Below are 22,130 nucleotides of genomic sequence, written 5' to 3'. Positions count from 1 at the left end.
ATAAAATTAGTTACCAAAATGTAAAAATACAGTGTTTAAAGTTATTTGCACCAGTGTTAATCAAATTAGCATTTCTTTCCAACTGTGTCTTTATTTTAGAGAGGGAGAATTGCAATAAATACAAAAAAATCAACTTTTAGCAGTTGTCATAGATTTTATGTAGAAGTCAATTGCATACTACATTGATTACTGACAGCACAAAACCCTAGACAAATTAGGTAAGATGGGAATACTATATTAATATTTCTCATGACATTGCTTTTTGTCCCAGATAATTTTAATGAAACCTGATCATTTTGTTCCTTATTTTTCTATTATTTCTTTCCTGAAGTGTTCATGGTGGCTTGTTCTTTCAGGAGAAGCTTAATGTCAACAGTATGGGGCATCAGGTGATAATATTTGACTTTTCTCTCATAAGAGGACTGTGGGAAACTCGAGTTAAGAAGAACAAAGAACGTCAGAGAAAAGAGAAAGAAAGATTAGAAAAAAGCTCATTGGAGAAGTAAGCTACCTTTCCTGCTGTTCATTTTAACTAAATCCATTATTATTATTATTATCCAATAACACTGGCATATACTAAGTGCTATCAGATAATTCAAATCTTATATTTTTGGGTTTGATTTCAACAATTTCACACCTCCTTTTCTCAGATGATCATAAGAAAAATGCAGTAGAAATTGTGCTTCTGTTTCATTAGAGTCCCTGATCTTTCTTATATAAACTATGATTTACTAAGGCTGTATTTTATTGTCTACTGTATAGACTTAATTTGGAGAAAAAAAAAATTTTGTACATTTTTATTACTTATATGCTACATAAAAGTATGACTATTATAGAATTCATGAAAACATGCTAAAAAAATTAGTACTAAAAAATACTTTAAGGCTTTTTGTTGAGTTGACAGGAAAAACAAAAGGAATTAAATAAATGGGCATATACAATTGCTTCTGAATAAGAAAGAGAGGATAGAATAAAAGAATTAACATAGGATTTTCTTTCTTGTTAAAATATTAAAGAAAGCTTTGTTTGCAATGCTTACATACACTAATCATGTTATTGTTTTTGTTATATTTTATTTATAGTTTCTTTAAGGAATATTTTGGTTTCTTTATGTTCACTCCCATTACAGAGAGCGAAATATTATACTGTGCTGGCAATGTTGGAAACATGACTTATCATTTTTCCCTTCTGAGAAGAGAACAAAGCAATAAAAATAACTTCCTGCTTTAAAATGCACAGGGTTAAACAGTGTCGTTGTTTAAAAGCATCATTACATTCAACCTTTGTGTGGTGTTTTGGCTGTCTCAGGAGACATCCACTCATTGATTCTCACTGCCAGTGCAGCTACACTGAAAACAGAGCAACTGTGCTAAGAGAAGACCAGGGTAATACAAAGAGTGACTGCCCATTCTGTATAGTTGCAGTCTTGATTCTCCTGTCCCTACACCAATGCCTGCATTAAAAACAAGGGAAAATTGAACTTTTCCTTCAGATTAAAGGGTAAGCTTTTTTTTTTTTGGTATGAGCTGAGGGACAGAAAAAGTTTGCTGTTGTGATTTTTTTTTTTATGAGGAAAAAAAAAAAAGTGAAAGGATATGGGATGAAACTTGATCAAATCTTATTTTGTCCCAGATGCTACATTAAAAATGGCTTCACCCAGCTCTAACGCTGATAAAGCACACAACTCCCTACTGGTGTCTATGCCTGCTAGCGGCTCTTGGGGTGCCAGTGCAGCCTTCTTCATAAAAAGAATATTATGACTAGGAAGCCACACCTGTAGGTTCTAACAGCACATGCTGTTCATCTTCAGAACTGCTAGAAGGTCAGTCCCAGTGCAGATTTGAGCATCAGCATCCCTCTGCCATGTTTTGTTTTGGTTTTCTGGGTGCAGAAGATAACTTCTGATTTCACTAGTACAAAAGCAAACTAGAAATGCCAGGCATTGGAAGTTCTGTGCGAAAGAAGGAAAGAGGGTAACCTTGTATGGTCTAGGTAGATAATTCCAGCTCCCATGTTTTTTGTCAGTAGCATATGTTAAACGTCATTTCTTACTGTGACTTGAGTTTCCCATAAAGACAATACATTCTCCATGCCATTTCTGCCTGTGGTTTTTTGTCTGTATCCATTCCTCCAGCTGAAAAGTGGAACTTGACAGCCTCTTTTTTCCACTAATGAGGTCCAAAGTAGTTCTGTTATTTTCCTGTGCCAAACTGAGATGGGGAATTTGGGATATGACACAGAGAAAAAGTTCCAAGTACAGTTTCAGCATTCACAAAAGAATTTTATTTTCTTCTTTTAGCTTGCAGTTTGAATACAGTACTTTGCCTTGTACATCTTCATGTAAACAGACTGCTTTCCAGGTAGTCTTACTTTTTTTACTGCTCCTGGAAAAAAAGGAGAGAACTTATCCGACTTCGTTTCCTGAATGTGAGTGATCAGTATTTCACCCACTGAAATGAATGGCAAAATTCAGGTTAATTCTTATAATGCAGGCTTCATAGACTGGAAAAAGCTGCCAGAATAATGGTCAAAGTCATAAAAATATTGGTAAGAAAATGCAAAATTCGATTAAAAGAAAAAAATCTCTTTGTTTTCTAAGGTGTGTAGTGACCCCTGGCCTTTAGGTCCTAAAGGTCAGGTCACAAGTTATTTCTTCAGTGCTTTTCAGTGCTCCCAAAAGTTAGGCCAAAAATAAGAGGAGATTTTTCTTGTTGTTATCACAAAAGGATAGATAAAATTGTAATTGTAATTAAATGCTTAATAGGAATAATGCTTCCCTGTAGAAAAACCTTTCGTTATTTTAGGAAATTCTGTGATCAATTTTTGGTATTCTACTCAGAGATTAAATTTTTACCACAGTCAGATAGGTTCACTTAAATCAGTGCTAGTAGGAAACTATTTTGGAATGGATTGTGACCCAAAATGTTAATTCCAAGAAGATGTGCAAAGAAGGAAGTTTTCTGAACTGAGGTCTGCATTCTAGCATTTAACAGTCTAGATATTTATCTTTGCCAGCAGTCAGACTGAATTCCCAAGTAGTGCTAGAATTAATAGAGTTTCTCTGCAAATATACTTGTACAACAGATGAGCTTGGAATCTGTCTTGCTGAGGCTGCTTTTATTTCCTTAAAAAACCCAAACCCCAAACAAACAAAATCCAGTTTTCCTCAAAGAGGTTACAGCTCACTATGCCCTTGAGATTGTGCAGTTCCTTATCAGCTGTGTTGCTATGTAAAATGACCTGGTACTATGTATGTATTATTTGAGGAAATACTCCCAATTAACCTCTGGGGAAGTCTGCTCATCTTGGGGCAAGGTGATTTAGTTCATGCAGGGTCAGTAAGCAATCACATATTAGCTGTTTCTCTTTTTGACTGAAGAATTTCTAACATGAAACCCTTGCAAATAATTGCAAAACTTGAACTGTGAATTAATGGTAAAGTCTTGTAAAGCTTTTGGAATTTAGGTCTAGTGCAGATGTTTAAGCAGCTGATCAATGAAAGCTGATTCTGGAGAAAAAGAATATTCTGAAAGGCTCATATCTGTCTCTGAGATACAGGAATCAGAACACATTGTGTGGAGTCCTGTTTCCCTTTTGGATCTGTGGGACTCTGGAAGTACAACAGTTTAATTGACCCCTGCTTCTGAGGGACATCTATAAACCAGCAACTGAGTATAAAAGAGGTATAAAAGAGATATAAAAGATACAGTAGTGTTGTACAAGAGTAATTTTATTTTACATTATGTCCTTAGTCACATCGGGCAAGCCCATTCTAAGTTTCCCACAGGATATAAACATGGACTCTTAAAAAAATGTGCATTGTTCTGTGGTTACCTACATGGTTATGAAAGTCCATATTATAGAAAGAAACTTGTGTTTATAGCACAGTTTTATATTTAATCTTCCATAGTCTGTTAGTGGTGTGCAATCTCATATGCTGCTCTGAAATCTGTAATGATGTCAGACTAACTTGATGTGGTATGATAGCTTTCCTCGTAAATTTTCCTTTCTACTATTTTGTAATTTTGGAAAGGGAATGAAAGTGAAAAGCGGGTAAAAACTGATGGCTGACAAACATTCAAGTGAGGAAATGCCAGAGATGTTTGCCCAGATTAGTCATATAAATCTTTGCTGTGAAATGGCAGAGCCTGGCTTGTCTACCAACCAAACTTACAGCAAAGGTGTTTATCCAACTACCTCTTCAAGTGTGTCTCTGCTCCAGAATTTTCCTCTCAAGGTCTAGATAGCTAAATGTGCACGCATTACTTTTCTTAGAAATCACTTCCTGAATGTTGAAAGTCAAAAGAAAACTTTCACTCTACTGTGAAGAGTTGTCACTCTGCAGACAACTTTTTTTTCCCTGCAGACAACAACTTTTTTTCCCTGAGAGGTTATGTGTTTCTTTAATAAAATAGATTTGTCTCTATCTTTCTGCCAAACTTCAGTGCTGTAGCTCTATTTGTACTTGAACTAAGATTCTATTTGTGATGTTTATCTTTATTCTCCCACTCAATACCCAATTCAGAATTTTTCTAAACAATATTAAAACTCAGACTGGGAGCCCTTAGCCCCCAACACAAATTATAGGCAACAAGTTGGAAATAGATCTGCAGTTGTAATAACTACTTATTTGACTTCATTCTTAGGCACTTGTGCATACAGACCTTGCATCTAATGTTCTGCATGCAAATGGGCTTAAAGATAAAAGCCTCCGTTGAGTCACAATTCTTTACAACCCATAGAAGAGTGTGACAGAGGGACTGAAATTAAATCAATCCAATGTAATTTGAAGAAAATGTTACTCCTCCATCAGAAATATTAGCCTGTGCTGAGCTCCAGTTTAACTGTCATGCTCTTATAAATATTCTGTGAAAATATTTAATGATCCTGTGTGGCTAGTGATTCTGACAAAGAGTACTAAGCTAGTGTCACCATGTAATGTCTTGGTTATTTCATCCATCCTGATTTAGAGGAAAGAGTGCCATTTAATGAAACTTCCTTTCTTTACCTAAGCAGCATAGCTTTTCCTCAAGGACAATGAAGTAGTGTTTGGGGAATGATTACCTGAACACAAGTTTAGCATTAACCAAAGTGGAAATACTTAAATATTCTATTTCCATGCTGATCCTGTTTCATATAAAATAATGGAATTGTAGAATAGTTTGGGTTGGAAGGAATCCTAGAGCTCATCCAATTCCAATTCCCCTGCCATAGGCAGGGACACCAGGTTGCTAAAAACCCCTTCCAACCTGACCTTTAACACAGACAAGGTTGGGGCAGCCACAGCTTCCCTCAGCAACCTGTTCCAGTGCTTCACCACCCTCACAATAAAGAATTCCTTCCTAGTATCAAATCTAAATCTACCTTCTGCCAGTTTAAAGCCATTCCCCCTTGTCCTATATCTATATGCACTTGTAAAAGTCCCTCTCCAGATTTCTTGTGAGACTCATTTAGCTACTGGAAGCTTCTCTAAGGTCTCTGCAGAGCCTTCTTTTCTCCAGGCTGAAAAATCCCAGCTCTGTCATCTTGCCTCCATAAGAGAAGTGCTTCACAGGATAGGTACTGCATGCCCTCTGACCATCTTCATGGCCCTCTTCTGGACTTGCCTGAGCTGGTCCACATCTCTTTTGTGCTGGGGTCCCCAGAACTGAATGCAGCACTCCAGGTGGAGTCTCACCAGAGCAGAGCAAAGGAGGGGAATCACCTCCCTTGACCTGTTGGCCACACTTCTCTTAATACAGCAAGAACATAGTTGGCTTTCTAGGCTGCAAGCACACACTCCCAGCTCATGCTGAGCTTGTCAGCCAGCACCCCCAAACCCTTCCCATCAGGGCTGCTACGAATCCATTCTTTGCCCAGTCTGTAGTTTTGCTTGGGATTGCCCTGGCCCATGAGGATGACCTGTATAGCATGTTGTCCTGAAAGCTTACTGATAAACAGCAATGTATGAGGAAATGTCTTGCCAGAATTAACCCTTTTTCCATACCGTTTACAGTCTGCTTCAGTGAGAGGTGTGTTTTTGTGTTACAGATATAAAGGTATGAACCATAACCGTTTTTTGACAAACACTAGCAGCATGAAATCAGCCTTTTTAAAATTATTTGGTTTATTTGCATGATTGAAGTAAAATACTGGAACCTTAGAACTCACCTGGCTCCTATGTCCAGGATTTCTTTCTTTCCCTCCCCCCCCCCCCCCGTTCATATTCCCCCATAATTAGGCTTTACTTGACTAATACCCACTTTCTAAATATTTTAAATGGTAGCCATTACTTTAATCTGACTGCAACTTTGCAACTTTTCGGTCAGTCTCTAGAGGAAGACAAAATATTTTATTGATGAATAGTAACAAAAAGGCATAAACTTTAGGAAGGCTGTGATTTTGTAACAAACTCATTTGTTTGTCGTATGTGAAAACGTGTTCCTGGAATATTGGGAGCTTTTGAAAAGCTAAGGCCAGAAATTTAATTTCTCTGAAAGTATATTAACATATTTAAAGGCTGATTTTATCTGTGTGGGTTTTTTTTTTTTTTCTGTTTGCCACGTTATTTATAGGTGCCTTTTGTATCTTTACGGAAAATTTGTGAAATAGCCTCTAGATATGACAAATGTGGTGGTAATTCTATTTTATTTGAAGGTTGTCACCAGAGGAAGACTTAAAATGGTCTTTATTTTCATAAAGATCTTTAAAAGTACCTTCACCTCAATTTTTGGACAATGATAGAACTGAATAGATCCCTTTGACTTGATCTCAGCTGTAACCTGCAAAATACAGCTTTGCAACCTTTGCTTAATGATAATATACTGGCTTGATCTAAACCACACCTTCATGCCAGAAAGGCTCATTTTGACTCATTTAGCTAGTGTGCACCCCAAGGGTACAAGCGAGGGCTGTAAATTGTTAGGACCTCTGCCATTGGGATATACCATACTTTCATTCTGAGATGCACTGTATAAAATTATGCATTTTTGTTGCTTAATTATTAATTCACTTTTCATCTGTTCAAAATGTGCTTTACATAGTACTTAGCTTCATGACCATAAGCTTTCTTTTAAAGCTAAACAGAGCATGTTGCTATCATCCAATACATGAGTAAAGACGAAATTTTACACAAGACTTCCAAATCAGTGCATGATATCCATGTTGAATTCCTAAACAGATTTAATTTTTAACACGTTTTTCTTCCGAGGTCCACATTTCACTGACTGATTTGGTTAACAGCAGTTTTTGATATGTGCATTTTATTTTATTTAGCTGACAGTGTCTCATGACCTCCTGAGATTTGTGTTTTGTATGTGTTTATTTCAATAAAGTGTCAGAGGGCAGTTTATTATTTCATCTTTAATGTAGCTCCCTTCTTGATGATTTGTATATCCCTTGTGTGAGAGTAACAATTTAGATCTGAGCCCTCTGCTCTTGTGTTCCAGGGATCTACCTCACAGAGCACTAAGGTGCAGTAGAACAGTTCAGTACCTTACTTTTTATCAAGAGCTAGACTTTTTAACCTCTTTTTTTCTGTCTGTTAAGTTTCTAACCTCTGTAGAATTTATACTGTGGGGAATGAGTCAGTCATCCTGCGCATATGAGTGAAGAATAATGAATTGTCGTGCTAAACCCAGGACATGAATACAAGAAAAGCATCTTGGAGACAAGCTTTTTTAGTGCATTGAATTATGCACTGAGAGAAAATCTTTATTGCTTTAGTACAAAAATCAAAGAATTCCATGGGAATGAGAGGGCAGTAATGCAGAATTAAGCTTCACAGAGGGACGGAAAAGCTGTATGTGGAGGACTGAAGGAGGGTGTGAGAAACAACAGTACAGCACTGCTAAGAAAAGATAGGATTATTTGAAGATTAAAAAAAAGTAACGCCAGAGTTTTGGTCTTTTTCAGCTCCTGACTTTTAATAGTTCACATCTTTTTGTTTTGTTTCTTGAGGATTCAATGTATTTTCCCCACACTCTCCCTGCACACTTCACCTCCCACCCACCTCCCACAGGAATACAGATTTTATAGCTAATTAGGTATGCTTACTGGTAGATGAGTTTTGGAAAAAAGATGAGTAGGTGGTCTGGGCCTGCTTATTTTTCTTACAGTATATGAAAGTACTATTTTCTAGCTTTTACTAATGATCTATTACTCGAGTCGTCTGCCCTCTGTTGTGCTGGTGGTTTCCGGAGTTCAAATGACAAATTAGACAAGATCAACACCACAAAATGAATTGTCTCGTGTCAAAACACCTGAAAGAGGAGTTTCAATTTTAATGTCTGCTTATAGGAAAAATTCTGTAATCTGAGTGCTTCCAGACTGTAACTGGAGGGGATACCCTTTAGTTGGGCTGCCTAGTGCAATCAAGTTCTTGTGTGTCTCTTATCCTGTAACCAGAAGTATCAGGTGCTGCATATTTTGAAGGATCACAAAATGGCCTAAAGAGCTGAGTCTTCTCTAACTTATTTTCTTTGTCTTTGTTATATCAAGTCAATGCAGAAAAAATAATTTGAGATGTTGTGGATTGGTGATACACTCTTCTGTGACTGCAGCTTCTATACCCCACTGAGCTGAATGTGTTGCTGGAAGTGTTTTCTGTCTATCCAGTCTTTTTCTTCCTAACTCATTAAAAATATCCCAGCTCACTGTAGTATAAAGCAGTCCACAATTAGACACTGAGAGAAATGGTGAGATTTACTTCAAATATATATTTTTTTTTTTAAATTTTCAAGCCTCCTCTGTTGACAGTAAATATCAGAAAGTCTTCCAGATGCTTACTTGTAAAGAACGTACTGATCTCTGTAATGAAAAATGAAGCCAAGGATGAGTAACTTTTCTGAAGCTCTCAATAACTGCTTTGACTATTCTTTCATCGCTTCTTTCTTATCTTGATAAGGAATTGTTCCCACTGCCTCTCTGAGAGCTTTTCTGCTTCTGATGTGTTAGAAATCCTATTCCTATTAATTTGTATACCTGCACTAAGTCACTTCACTTGTTTTTTGTGATTTTATAACTAATTTTTATACTGTCTTCTCATTTTTTCATTGGAACATAAATGTAACTTTTTTTTTTTTTCCGTATGTTTTGGAAATGAGGGGAGAAAAAGGTCCTTAGAGTGTCTTCATTAGTATGTACTTACTCTGAGGATGAGTTGCCTTTATGCAGTCTGTCAGCACTTTATCCAGGGAGCAGTGCTTTTAAACATCTTCACTGTCCTATGTAGCTCATCCTCTGAAATGTTTCTAGATTTTTTCTTTATTTTCTCTCTATGAAGATGTTCATGGGAATACATTGTGCTACTATTACAGAAAGGTCTTTCTGCAGTTCTCTGATGACCCATGTATAGTGTGCTTCTCTTTGCAACTGAATCAGGTCTTCTTGTGGTCTCTCAGGCTAGCTGCTCTGATAAACACTCATATGTAGTTTCCAAAAGTGTGCATTGTCTGCCAACGTGCTGTGTGTATGCTGATAGCTGAAGACTCCTGCTGTTGCTGTGCTTTCTGCTTCCAAGCCTCTCTAATATACCCTAAGGTTTTAGCAAGTGCCACTATTTGTGCTGGGCAGTTTACAGCTGTCTCCATAATACCGTTCCTATTTAGTCATGCAGTTTTGAACCTGAAAGATTTATTTTGATAGCATCGAGTCAAATCTGACTTTTTAACTATGCAGTCATGTTCCCATAAATATATTCTGACTTGCAGTTTCTATATCGTATCTTGCTATGATTGTCCAAAAATTGCTTATTTTCACCAAGACTGGAAGATGCTTCCTGTATCTTAGTTTGTAACTGATTTCTTGTATGTGAGTTAAAATGAGACATTCTGTTTTATGTGCTAATTTTTTGGCATTTTAGCATTTTAGAGAAAGTCCCATGCTTAGTTGGGGATATGTGTACAGGTTTTGATACTCCGTACTTGAACTTTGAAATCTTGCATGTGATTCTCTTTGTAGGACATAACATTTTTCACTTTTTGTAGGGGCCACATTATCCTAAATTTTGTGCCCTTCACCTGTCAGTTTTCTTCAAGTCTTTAGCTTAAAATTTCTGTGTGGAGATCAAATAAACGGATCATATGTATCACAAGAATCTATCATTCAAAGCATGACATCAAATTTGTGAGACAAGAGGCTCTACAGAGTTTTATTTTGGTACAAGGAAGGCATGCTTCAGTTAATCAACCTGTTTCTTAATTGACTAAGCTGAAATAAATCTTTCCTAAATTAAAGCACATGCTTCTGGCACTGCTTAATTATATTAAATTGAGTTTGCACCTGAAGTTATATAGGTAAAATTTGCCCTGGAGTTGAGCCTAAAGTTACACTGAAATTGAATATGAAATTGGTTAGCATGTCATAACTTTGACCTTTACCTTCACTAACTAAGGTGATATTGGAAGATAACATTTAAAAAATAAAAATAGATCATTATACTTGAACACGAAAGGTCAGGGAAAAGGGACTATTTCTAACTTCTTACTCATTTTTGTTTATCTATATAACTTGTTCTGTGAGAATGTGTTTCCTACCCTATTGATATAAAGAACATCATTTATGCTGTTGTCTGTGATAGCGTATTCAGACTCCATTTTTCTTGTATTCTCTGGGAGTCACTGTTTTATTCTCTATTTTATAGTCAGTAAATGAAATCCTGCTCATCTGAAATCTATATTAAATCTAGAAATCTAAAATTTATTCTAGGACTCTAGGAATGCCTTTTTTAAAATGGTGAATACATTAGGTTCATAATTATATTTTATTAAATACTTGTGCAAACAAAGACCAAACGTTAAGACTTGTTTGCCGTATTGGTTCAGTTGATTTACATAACCCTTTTTGGCCCCATTTCAGGATAAAGCAGGAATGGAATTTCATATTAGAGTGCCGGAAGAAAGGTATTCCTCAATCAAAATACCTCAAGAATGGCTTTGTAGACACTGATAAGAAGATTCTGGACACTTATGGAAAGACACCTCACCTGCAGAAGAAGCGTGTTTTGCCAGATGAAGCAAATAAGGAAAGAAACAAGTTTATTTTTCACCTTTCTGGAGAACAGTGGACGGTAAATATAATGGAAAAACGTGTTTCTGTTGTTAACGCAACTTTTCATGTCCCAAAACTTTTTTTCCTGCCAATGCAAATGAAATTGATGCTTTTTCCACGGTGTTGGAAGTGACAAAGGCATTTCCTGTTTTACCCTGAACTAGTGGTGTGGCTTTCAAATATGATTATTTTAAATTCTCTCCTGATACATGTAGTTAACCCTCTCAAAAATTTTGGTATAAACAATCATATTGCAGTACAATATCTTTCTCTGAAATTCCCCAATGGCTGGAAAGAGATGAAAAGATTCTCTGGCTTTGTTAGCTCATTCATACCTTGTCTGCTACTCAGGGATCTGTCTTCTTGCTCTAATGGTGTGGCAACATTTTTTTCAAGATCTGTTCAAATCAAAATTAATATTAGCATCAATTCACAGGTATCTTGTTGGAAAAAAAAAAAGCACTTTTTACCTCCAGTTGTATTTGATGTGAAATAACAGTTTGGAAGTAAACTCTGAATTAGAGTTTTTATGACAGTCAGTGGAAGTTGGATTAGAGTTGGTCTGAAGTTTTCTAAAGTGACTAAAGTTTTGATTGAAATGTATTTTGAATATACACTACTAATGAGACAGTGAAATTAGAATTTTGACTTTTGTGTAGCTTATAATTTTTAAATGCATTTTTTTAGATTTTAATTACACCCCCCCAATTTAAAAGTTAATGAATAAAATTTTTTTTTGCTAAAAAAAATATTTTTAATGACCTGAAATGTAAGTTTGTCCCAGACTTGAACTTGAATATGAAGGTGTTTTTCAGCTTTCATGTTTTTCTGGCTTTAGCTCTTTTCTGAATAAACATAAAATGGATGAAATTTCTGCAAAATAGAAAACCCTGGTTCCATCCATCTCTAGTAAGGAGATTATTTTTTCTACTGATGCAAATTATTTAGTAGGGTTGGTTGCTGCAGAGCTATTACTTTTTAGCTTGGTGTCCAGCCCTAGCCTGGTTAAAATGAGCTTTCTGTTCTAACAAGATGCTGCAACATAGCTCAGGTATCTTCAGACAAAGATAAAATCAAAACTGCTTTATTTAGAGAAGACCAATGCTCCTTCAAAATAAGAGAACATTCTCAGTCTCTAGCAGCTGAAAATTATTAAAAAAATGTGAAAATCCCCAAAGTTCTGAAAGAACTTATTGCAGACTTTTTTTTTTAAATATGTTATACAAGTCATACCACTTTGCTGTTTTTACTCTCAACTTCTGCTTCTAAACTGAAGACAGAATCAGACATGACATTAATTTCCCTATCACTCTCACAAAATTGCACTTAGGCAAATGTGCAGACTATACAACAAAAGCTGCACAGGCTGGCAATTTGCATGTGAAAAGACGTGGATAGGTGACAGTTTTCCCAGAGAAGCTGGGATGTCATGTAGCTGGGAGATGTGGCATCAATTGTGGTATAGTTCCTGTAATGTCTTTTGCACACAAATACAACTATGAGTTCAAAGTTTGGATGATTAAGCACTCAGACACTAGGAGAAGTCATAGGAGGGATTGTTTGTGCAATTTTACAGGCACATAACCATCTTGGTTTGCTGTTGGCTGTCTACTTACCTCTGGCAGCGGCAAACAGCACAGTCTTGTGAAGTGTCCATTTTGGAACTAGCTGCAGAATCCTCTCTTCCGCTTGCTTTTAGTTGATAAGTATTTCTATTATGTTTCCCCTTTCTTCTCATCACTGAAGCAGTAATATATCCTCTAGACAGCTGATAGCTAAATCTGAGTAGGTTTCTAGTATGTCTTACAGATTGAATTTTGAGAACTGGGCTTGCTTCTGGGCTGTACCAGTTCTCTTTCTGGACTCTGTGAAGCTAACTCTCACAGAAGAGTAATCCCCAGCACAGGGATTTTGCAAGATTGAAGCAAGTGGCTTTACCACACCCTTTCCATAAGTCTCAGTTTAAGAGCTCTCACTTGAAACTTCAGCAACAAATGAACTGAGTCCACAAATCAACTTCTATCAACTAATGGTATTATTTTCAATGTTTCAATCAATTAAAGTGGTAGCTTGTGTTGGGCACTGATCACAGGCTTTCTAGATGTTAAAAGCGTAGACATGTTACAAAGATGCTACTGTTCCATGCTCCATATCCATACGGCATAAGAGTGAATCTGGCTCACTGGTTCTGCCTTGTTGAGTATGAAGTTAAAAATAAGTTTTGTAAACCACTCCATCATATACTGGGATAGCTTGGACAATTATTTTGAAAATTATCTGGATAGTGCTCTTTTGAAAATCATCTTGGGTCTCCTTCAGAGCACTTTTGTAAGGCAAAATATAGGAGCAAATCACACATTTTGAATTCCTGATAGAATTTCTTCCTTTAGCACCTCTGCATCACTTTTCCCACCTCTCAAATGTCATTGAAAAGCTAATGTATTTTCATTAGGTGGAGACCCACTGTTCCTTGTACATATAAAGTAATTATTCTAACATATCTGAGGAAAGATAAAGCTCATACAATGAATATTAGGTTAGACAAATAGGCACAGAGTACTAGCTAAAGAGATTAGGGCTTGATTTTACAGAATTTGAATTCTGAGGGATTGTATTTTGATTATGCAGATCCATAATTCATTGTGGATCATTAATTCTTACTAGCTATCATTCAATTTTAGGCTAACTTTTTGAGACATGCAGTTTGAGCTTCTAGACATCTCAAGTCACAGCTGTTTTCTAGCAGTTTGGTTGCATTAAACTTAATGGAAATCTTCTGAACCACAGTGTTCTGATTATCAAGCATTAGTATCAAGAATTTTTATACCTGAAGAATATATAATCAGTGAGTCCCTCTGAATCTGAAAATCCTCTTGTAACTGGGTACTGGTTTGGCCAGGGTGGTTAGCTGGTTTGACCAGTTGGCCATGCCTGTTCAGGGTGGTTAGCTACTGGCAGTGGACAGTGTTTGATAACTGCAGTGATGAGATTTATCTCTGTCTTTAAAAGCTTCACCTGGAAAAGGTTGTGTGACAACATCCTTCAGGTTCAGTGGTCTTTGCCTTCTCTTCTGCCTACCAGTCACATATTTATGACTCAAGACATGGATCAGTTGGATGGATACAGATTTTGCTGTATGGCCGTATGCAGAGAATTACGGTCAATGGTTCAATGCCCACGTGGAGACCAGTAATCATAGAATCATAGAATCATAGAATGGTTAGGGTTGGAAAGGACCTTAAGATCATCAAGTTCCAACCCCCCTGCCATGGGCAGGGACACCTTGCTCTAAACCATATCACCCAAGGCCTTGTCCAACCTGGCCTTGAACACTACCAGGGATGGAGCATTCACAACCTCCTTGGGCAACCTATTCCAGTGCCTCACCACCCTAACAGGAAAGAATTTCCTCCTTATATCTAACCTAAACTTCCCCTATTTAAGTTTTAACACATTACCCCTTGTCTTATCACTACACTCCCTAATGAAGAGTCCATCCCCAGCATCCCTACAGGCCCCCTTCGGATACTGGAAGGCTGCTATGAGGTCTCCACATGCTGGCTGTCACCAAGCACCTTGTTGTTTTTCACGTGCCTTAGCATGCCTTCCAGGAGAATCTGCTCCAAGATTTTGCCAGGCACAGAGGTGAGACTGACTGGTCTGTAATTCCCTGGGTCATCCATTTTCCCCTTCTTGAAAATGGGGGTTATATTTCCCTTTTTCCAGTTGTAAGGAACTTCAGCTCACTGCCATGATCTTTCAAATATGATGGCCAGTGGCTTAGCAACTTAATTTGCCAGCTCCTTCAGGACCCACGGATGGATTTCATCAGGTCCCATGGACTTGTGCACGACTGGTGCTCCTCTGGGATCGGTGTTGGAACTGATCCTGCTGAACATCTTTGTTGATGATGTAGGCAGTGGGATTGAGTGTGCCTTCAGCAAGTTTGCTGATGACTGTGTGGTGCAGTCGACAGACTGGAGGGAAGGGATGCCATCCAGAGGGACATTGACACACTTGAGTGGTGGCCAATACCAACCTCATGAAGTTCAACAATGCCAAGTGCAAGGTCCTGTCCCTGGGTTGGGGCACAGCTACAGGTTGGGTGGAGACTGGGTTGAGAGCAGCCCTGCTGAGAGAGACTTGGGGGAGTTTGTTGATGGGAAACTGAGCATGAACCAGCTTCAGTGTGCACTCGCAGCCCAGAAAGCCAACCTTATACTGGGCTGCACTAAAAGGAGCATGGCTGGTAGTTGAAGGGAGATAAATCTTCCCCTCCACTCCTGTGAGACCCCACCTGGAGTACTGTATACAGTTCTGGTGTTCCCAATTGTCCTACTACTGCTACCACCAAAATAATAATGATAAGGGAAATAACAAGGGAAGAGAATACAACCGCTCACCACCCACGTATCGATACCCAGCCCGACCTGAGCAGCAATCTAGCCTTTTGGGTAACTGCCCCCAGTTTATATACTGGGCATGACGTGCTGTGGTATGGGATACCTCTTAGGCTAGTTTGGGTCAGATGTCCTTGACTCTGCTTCCTCCTGGCTTCCCCTCCTCCCTGTCAGAGTGTGAGATTCACAAAGTCCTTGGTCAGAGTAAACATTACTGAGCAGTAACTAAAAACATCACTGTTATCAGTGCTGTTCCCAGGCTGAAAGTCAAAACCATCGCACTGCAGCAGCTACTAAGAAGGATAAAAATGACTGCTACTGCTGAACCCAGGACACCAACATAAGAAAGACACAGAACTGTTGGAGCAAGTCCAGAGGAGGACCATGAGGATGATCATGGGGCTTGAGCACCTCCTGTGTGAAGACAGGCTGAGAAAGTTGGGGCTGTTCAGCCTGGAGAAGAGAAGGCTTCCTGGGGTCCTCATAGCAGCCTTCCAGTATCTGAAGGGGTCTACAAGGAAGCTGGAGGACTCTTTATCATAGATGGTGGTAGTAAGAAAACGGGTAATGGATTTAAACTTAACCAGGAGAGAGTTAGCTTAGGTATAAGGAAGAAGCTTTTTACTGTGAGGATGGTGAGGCACTGGAACAAGTTGCCCAGGTGTGCTGTGAGTGTTCCATCCATGACAGTGTTTCCAAGACCAGGTTGGACAGAGCCTTGAGCAACCTGGTCTAGTGGAAGGTGCCCTTGCCCATGGCAGGGTGGTTGGCACTAGGTGATTTTAAGGTCCTTGCCGACCCTAATCATTCTATGATTCTATAATTCTAAGTGTCTACAACCCTGTGTGGTGCATTTTTCCCTGCTGCAAACAGTAATGAATTAATATTTATATTTAGGAAAGAAAAGGCCTTATAAAAACAAATGGCTAACTGCTGTCATAATCTGATGTTATGAATGAAATCAGACAGCCCTTTCTCTTTATGAAAATTGGGCAGAACCCTATTGTATTTCCCCAGCAGCAAGTGTTTTCAAAACACTTGGGACTTGACAGCACAAGAATGGTGTATTGTGACACAGGTTTTTTGATGATTGCAAAGTATATTTCAGAAAAACTTTATATTTATCTGTCAGTTTTCCAGACAAACTCACTGTGAAAAGGAGCTGTGTAAGGACATTGGACTCATGTGTTTGAATCAGTTGCCTAGAGAAAATAATGGAGAGTTGATGAAACACTTAAATGAGATGTAAACAAGTATCTACTGAATTAAATCAGTTCTTCAGAGAAATAGCGTTGCTATTAGAGAAGAATGAAAACTGTGGCAAAATAATGTCATGAATATTCACATGAATTTTTCAATGTATCCACTTTAAGCCTGTTTTCCCCTCTGAGATTGTTTACTTTCTGCTTCAAACTAATGAATATTTAATCTCTAGGGGATCAGTGAATTTGAAATGATTTTCAGCAAATATTAAGGAAAAACAATTTTTTTGAATTTGTGATATCAATATTGGCAAAGGAAAGGTGATGATGTTCACTCTAATAGAGAGCAGGACTGTTCTTGGCTGTGCTGTTTTACTAAGGAAAGGATCTGGATGTACACTTAATTTAAACAACTTTAATGTCAAATATGCAGAAGAAAGTGAATGAAAAAAGATAAATTTTTTTTACTGGTACACCATTACTTTCTTACATATAATTTCTTTGCAGAAAAATGCAGCAAATAAATTAGTACATTTGTATTTGTTCTCCCAGATTTATCATGCAACATAGCGTGTATATTCACAAAGAACAAAGAATTTGCATTTGTTATTCCCTTGTCATTGTTAGTGACAGCAAGGTATTCATTTGACACAAAGGGTTAAGTAAAATAGCTGCATTGAATGGACAGAGAAAATGTCTCTTGTGCTTATTTAATATCCAGAGATTTTTCCCCGCAAAAGAATAAAATTCCTCATATAGCCATGTAATACAGGTGGCCCTGTGACATACTAGTTTTGGAACTAGCTCCAAACTTGTTCAAAAATGAGGGAGATTTAGATTCAAAGTTTTGGTTTGGTGTATGACAGATAAAACCACGGAGCTGAAAAAGAAACAGAACTGAAAATTGTGAGATCTTTGATGAACAGTTTTAGTTCAGGCTCATGTCTAGCAGGTAAATTCTGCCCTAATTAGAAACAGTATAATCAGAAACCATAGTAGGTTTGCTATTTATTTCCTTTTATTTTCTCTCCCGAAAATCAAAGGAGTTAGAGGTATTGTTTTGTTGTTAAAGGCAAAAGACTGGCTATCCTCCAAGTGTCAGTCTTCATGGAACTATTTATCAGCAGTCTGCCAGCTTTAGCATGGCAGCAGAAGATTACAAAAGAACACAAGGGAATCAGAGGGTAAAGCAAACATAAAGCTTGTGCAAATTTCAGTTCCCATCCCTATCTAGTTTGTAAATGAAGTAAAATATCACATCAATTTATGTTTCAGCAACAAAAATAAAATGTATTGTAAGATAGAGAATGCTAAACCCCCTCACATTACAGTGAAGTATTTATAAACTTACATTTGCAAATTGTAAATATTTTTATAAGCGATGAAGAAATAATCTCATTAAAGTATAGTAAGTCAGTGCAATCAGAAGAATAGAACCTCCTTCTGAAGTTATGTATGTGTTTCAGTTGCTGCACGAGAGTATCTTGGTGCTTTAAACTACTCTTACTACGGAAATTTTTTTTTTTTTTTGCACTAGTAATGAAGAACTTCTAAACTATTTTGGCTTAATTTTTACTTAATGTGTTGCACTGTTTTCAATATATCAAGGAAAATATTTTGGGATATCCCCTCTGGAATGGGAAAACAGCAAAGATCTTGGCTTCACGAGGCAAAGCATCCATCCCCCTTTGCTCTCTGCTGTATAGGCCAGTGAGGAGCTGGAGATGATCTGTTGTGACAAAAAGGTGCAGACAACCAGCAGATCAGTAGAAAAGCAAAGACAGACTTGGAGTGTGGAGAAATAGAGTGGCAAATGGTATATGTTACCCAGACATTGTTTTTCCCTCCAGTGTGACTACTCTTCATCTACTTTCTCTGTGAATCAGGGTTCTTCCATACAGTGGCATCTATGACACTCCAGCTAAATACTATCCCCTATGTGCTGCATTCTCAATTCTGTACATGTGAGAAATACAGTGCTAATCGAATTAGCGGTTGGTATTCATTCTTTTATTTTTCTGCAGATTTCTGAAGATGGAGGGGTGGAAACCCAGTTCAGAAGGTTGGAGAGATTTCTTCCCATCAGCCTTAAGGCATTTTATTTTTTAAATGCCATAAACTGGCAAATATAGAATATGGATCATAGTGCAATATACACAGAGTGATAAAATGAAGCAAGAAATTAAATGATCCATACCAAATATTGAAGGGCAAGTAGCAAGGTAGAACTATGCATACAGGCTAAGTGTCTGCATGTGGAAATTGAAACAGAACTGGTATTACAGGCAGCAATAGCCAGCTGGATGTTTTAATTTAGCTAAGAATTAAGTATCAATATTCCTAGCTCAGAAGTTCAGAACTAATAAAAAACCAATTAAAATGCATAACTCTTGATACTGTCTTGGCCAATCTATGAAATATCAAAGAAAACAAAAAGGTGGGCGAAGTTCTTTGTATAAACCCTAGTAATTCCTACTGTGTTGTATTCTTTATGCACAGGAAAAAAATTGGAAGTTATAAAGGAATTAAAGGCTGAAACTCTTACATCTCTTTTTATGGAATTCGGTTAGTGATGGCACCATGCCCTGATTATTTATTCCAGATGTTTCCAATGTACAGTTATTTAAAAACCAGGACAAACTGGTAAATTATATGCTGCTTTAGAAAGAGGAGTTTAAATGGTTTGACCTTTGACTTTAAGAATTGATTTTTGTCTGTCTCTTGTTCAAGGAATTTGATAACATAATTCAAAGAAAGATGTGTGCATCTGAACTGAATACCAATTAAGTAAAGCAATTTTCTAAGAATTAAAGGCTTTAAAACTTTTAGTTTCAGTAACTGTTATACATTGGAGATTTTGGACAATGACTCAGAAGCAACATTTTTTCCCTGTATATCTGGAGCAATACTAGAAATCTTAAAGAAACAGATTCTGCATGACTAAAGCAAGAATTAATTGCAACTGTGGACTGATTTAAAAATTGAGTATTTTTATTCTTCCTAAAGAAATTTAGTAAGAAATTCTCAAACACTGCTGAAATAACTTCAGAAGTAAAGTCACTTATTTGAAAAAAAAACACTCTGAAGAAGTGGTATGTGTGTGGCCTATCTAAAATGTTTCTGTTCCTTGGACTGTGTTCTACCTTGGCAAAAAAATTTTGAAACATTGGCAGGTATTAAGAACATAGACACACTTATTTTTTTTAATGGCATGTCCTATTTAAATATTCTTTATACATTCATTCTTCTGTGTTGCATTTTACTACATCTTGATGTGTGAATTAAAGCACTGAAATATGTTTTAAAGAAAAGTCCTCCAGTTGGAAAAAGAGGTAGTATGGGAGATACCAACCAGATCAAGTACTTCAGATAAGTTTCAGTTTTACAGCAAAAAGATTGCATCAGGAGCTAAAAAATGAACATGTGGTGACATGCAGCTGCAATGCTCTTCAAAAGCAAACTGCTCCTATGATGGTTTGGCAAACTGTTCTACACCGAGATAATTAAGGCAAAGTGTTGACATTTGTCTGTGGAATTTTTGCCCCCTGTATTTAGAAACATGGTAGAACAAAGTTCTAACTTAATGCTTTTGATTTACCTGTTCTTACTTAATTCACAGGAATTTCCAGATTCGCTGAAAGAACAGATCTACCTGAAAGAGTGGCATGTGTGCAATACATTGATACAAACCATTCCAGCCTACATTGCATTATTTCAAGATCTGACAGTACTGGAGTTGTCAAAAAATCGAATCAACCATCTCCCAGTGGAAATTGGTAAGTTGGCTGAATATATTCAGCAAGTTATACTTATGTCATTTAACTATATTGCAGGGAAAAGAGTTTATGTGGATATTCTTTCTCATTCACTGATAATAGTTTTCTCTCTTGTTTCCAGTGAACAGTCACTTCAAAATTTCTACAGCTCTCTGGCTGTAATTACACTTCTCAAATTGTAGGCAATTCCATGTGTGTAGTACGGCTCAAACATGGCAAAAATACCATGTGTGTAGTACGGCTCAAACATGGCAAAAAAATTACACATTTTTGTTATCAGACTATAAGGAAGTTATTGCTCGTATTCAAGAAGCTGGAGAGTTCTTCCTGACAGCAGGTGGTAGTTTATGCTCCTTACAAATTAAGAAAAATAGAAATATTATAGAATTGTAAACATCAAGCAAGATGAACTGAAACACAGGATTGTAGTAAAAAGGAAATAATGAGTTCAGTAAAAAGCATTGCTGTAACTGGTGGTGCCTTTAAGAACTGAAAAACTGAGTTCAGTGTGAGGCCCCTGTAGTTGAGCCCATGCACCTTGGTGTACTAATACCTCAGACTTTGTTTTTAAATGCAGTAGTCCTAAGCTTTCCCCATGATTGGTATTTCTTACGTACAATAACAGCTGACAGCTTAAAGAGATTAATGCTAAAACCTCCACCTCCATAGTTATCATGGGGTTAACTAAGAAAAAGGAAGAGAGAGAGCATCCAGAAACACAAAAGCCAGTGTTAGACTTTTGCTAACCTTTTCCTACTCTATTAGTAGAGTAACACTCAAGCTTTTATTTACTAACATTATGTTTTACACAGAAAATTTCCCACTGACATAGAGATATATTTTATAGTTTTAACCTGGCAGCTAAATACACTGACAAATCATAAACAAGACACAAGCAGGAGATGATGGACATAAAATAAATACTAGCTCTTTTGTCAGCACTTTGACCATAGAGCTCAGATGGTCAGTGAGTTTAATGGACAATCGCCTTCTATCAGGTGGTGTGCAGGAAGGGGAAAGGGGTTGTTCTCTTCCAAAGGCTACCCTCAACTACTAAAAGTAAGATTTTAAGGGGTTGCTTAACAATCAGGGCAGGTAAAGACTAAGAAAGTCTTTTCTTTCTTCTTGTAATATTGTGCGTCCTTACTGAAAATGATCCCCAAGAAAAAGTGGTTATGAAGTGGGTTTCTAGAATAAAGGAACAAAGCCAGATCATTCTAGCATAACAAATTCTCTGTAGAGGGTCGTGTAGACACCATACCAGACCTTTCTCAGGGAACAAGGAAGAAAATTTGAAATTTTTCTAACAGCAATCACTGTTCTTTCAACTGTTTAAATGATCGGTAGTGGTAGTTTCATGTTATTCCCATTTATTCACTTTCTCTCCAACATACTCATCTCTCTATACTTGTCTAGACAAGGTGTTGCTTCCTTCTTTTCAATGTTTTTGTTATACATTTTTATGTAAATAAAAAATGGCCAGTGAATACTAGCCCACTCTTTGCAGTAGGTCCTGCCCCAAATACAGTGTTATAACACCATCCTCCTCTTAACAGTGAATTACAAAATCGTAGAATCATAGAATAATTAGGGTTGGAAAGGACCTTAAGATTATCTAGTTCCAAACCCCAGCCATGGGCAGGGACACCTTGCACTAAACTGCGTCAGCCAAGGCTCTGTCCAACGTGGCCTTAAACACTGACAGGGATGGAGCATTGACACCT

At 37.3% G+C, this 22,130-nt stretch overlaps 1 protein-coding gene across 1 annotated transcript in view; it reads left to right on the top strand.

Annotated features, from left to right (window-relative positions):
• Positions 1 to 333: 333 nt before the first annotated feature.
• LRRC2 (leucine rich repeat containing 2) overlaps positions 334 to 22,130 on the top strand; it is a 59,715-nt gene continuing 37,918 nt past the window's right edge. The window contains exons 1-3 of the mRNA XM_061377537.1: positions 334 to 502; positions 10,837 to 11,047; positions 20,250 to 20,406. Coding sequence (XP_061233521.1) covers positions 378 to 502; positions 10,837 to 11,047; positions 20,250 to 20,406 — 493 coding nt within the window. The 5' untranslated portion in view covers positions 334 to 377. The remainder of the gene's footprint in view (positions 503 to 10,836; positions 11,048 to 20,249; positions 20,407 to 22,130) is intronic.

The sequence above is a fragment of the Neopsephotus bourkii genome, unplaced genomic scaffold (genome assembly GCF_033783945.1).
Source record: "Neopsephotus bourkii isolate Nb327-2 ecotype Australia unplaced genomic scaffold, CSIRO-AGI_Nbou_v1 NB_1759, whole genome shotgun sequence".
Classification (NCBI taxonomy): domain Eukaryota; kingdom Metazoa; phylum Chordata; class Aves; order Psittaciformes; family Psittacidae; genus Neopsephotus; species Neopsephotus bourkii.
This window is presented reverse-complemented; position numbering and strand designations above follow the sequence as displayed.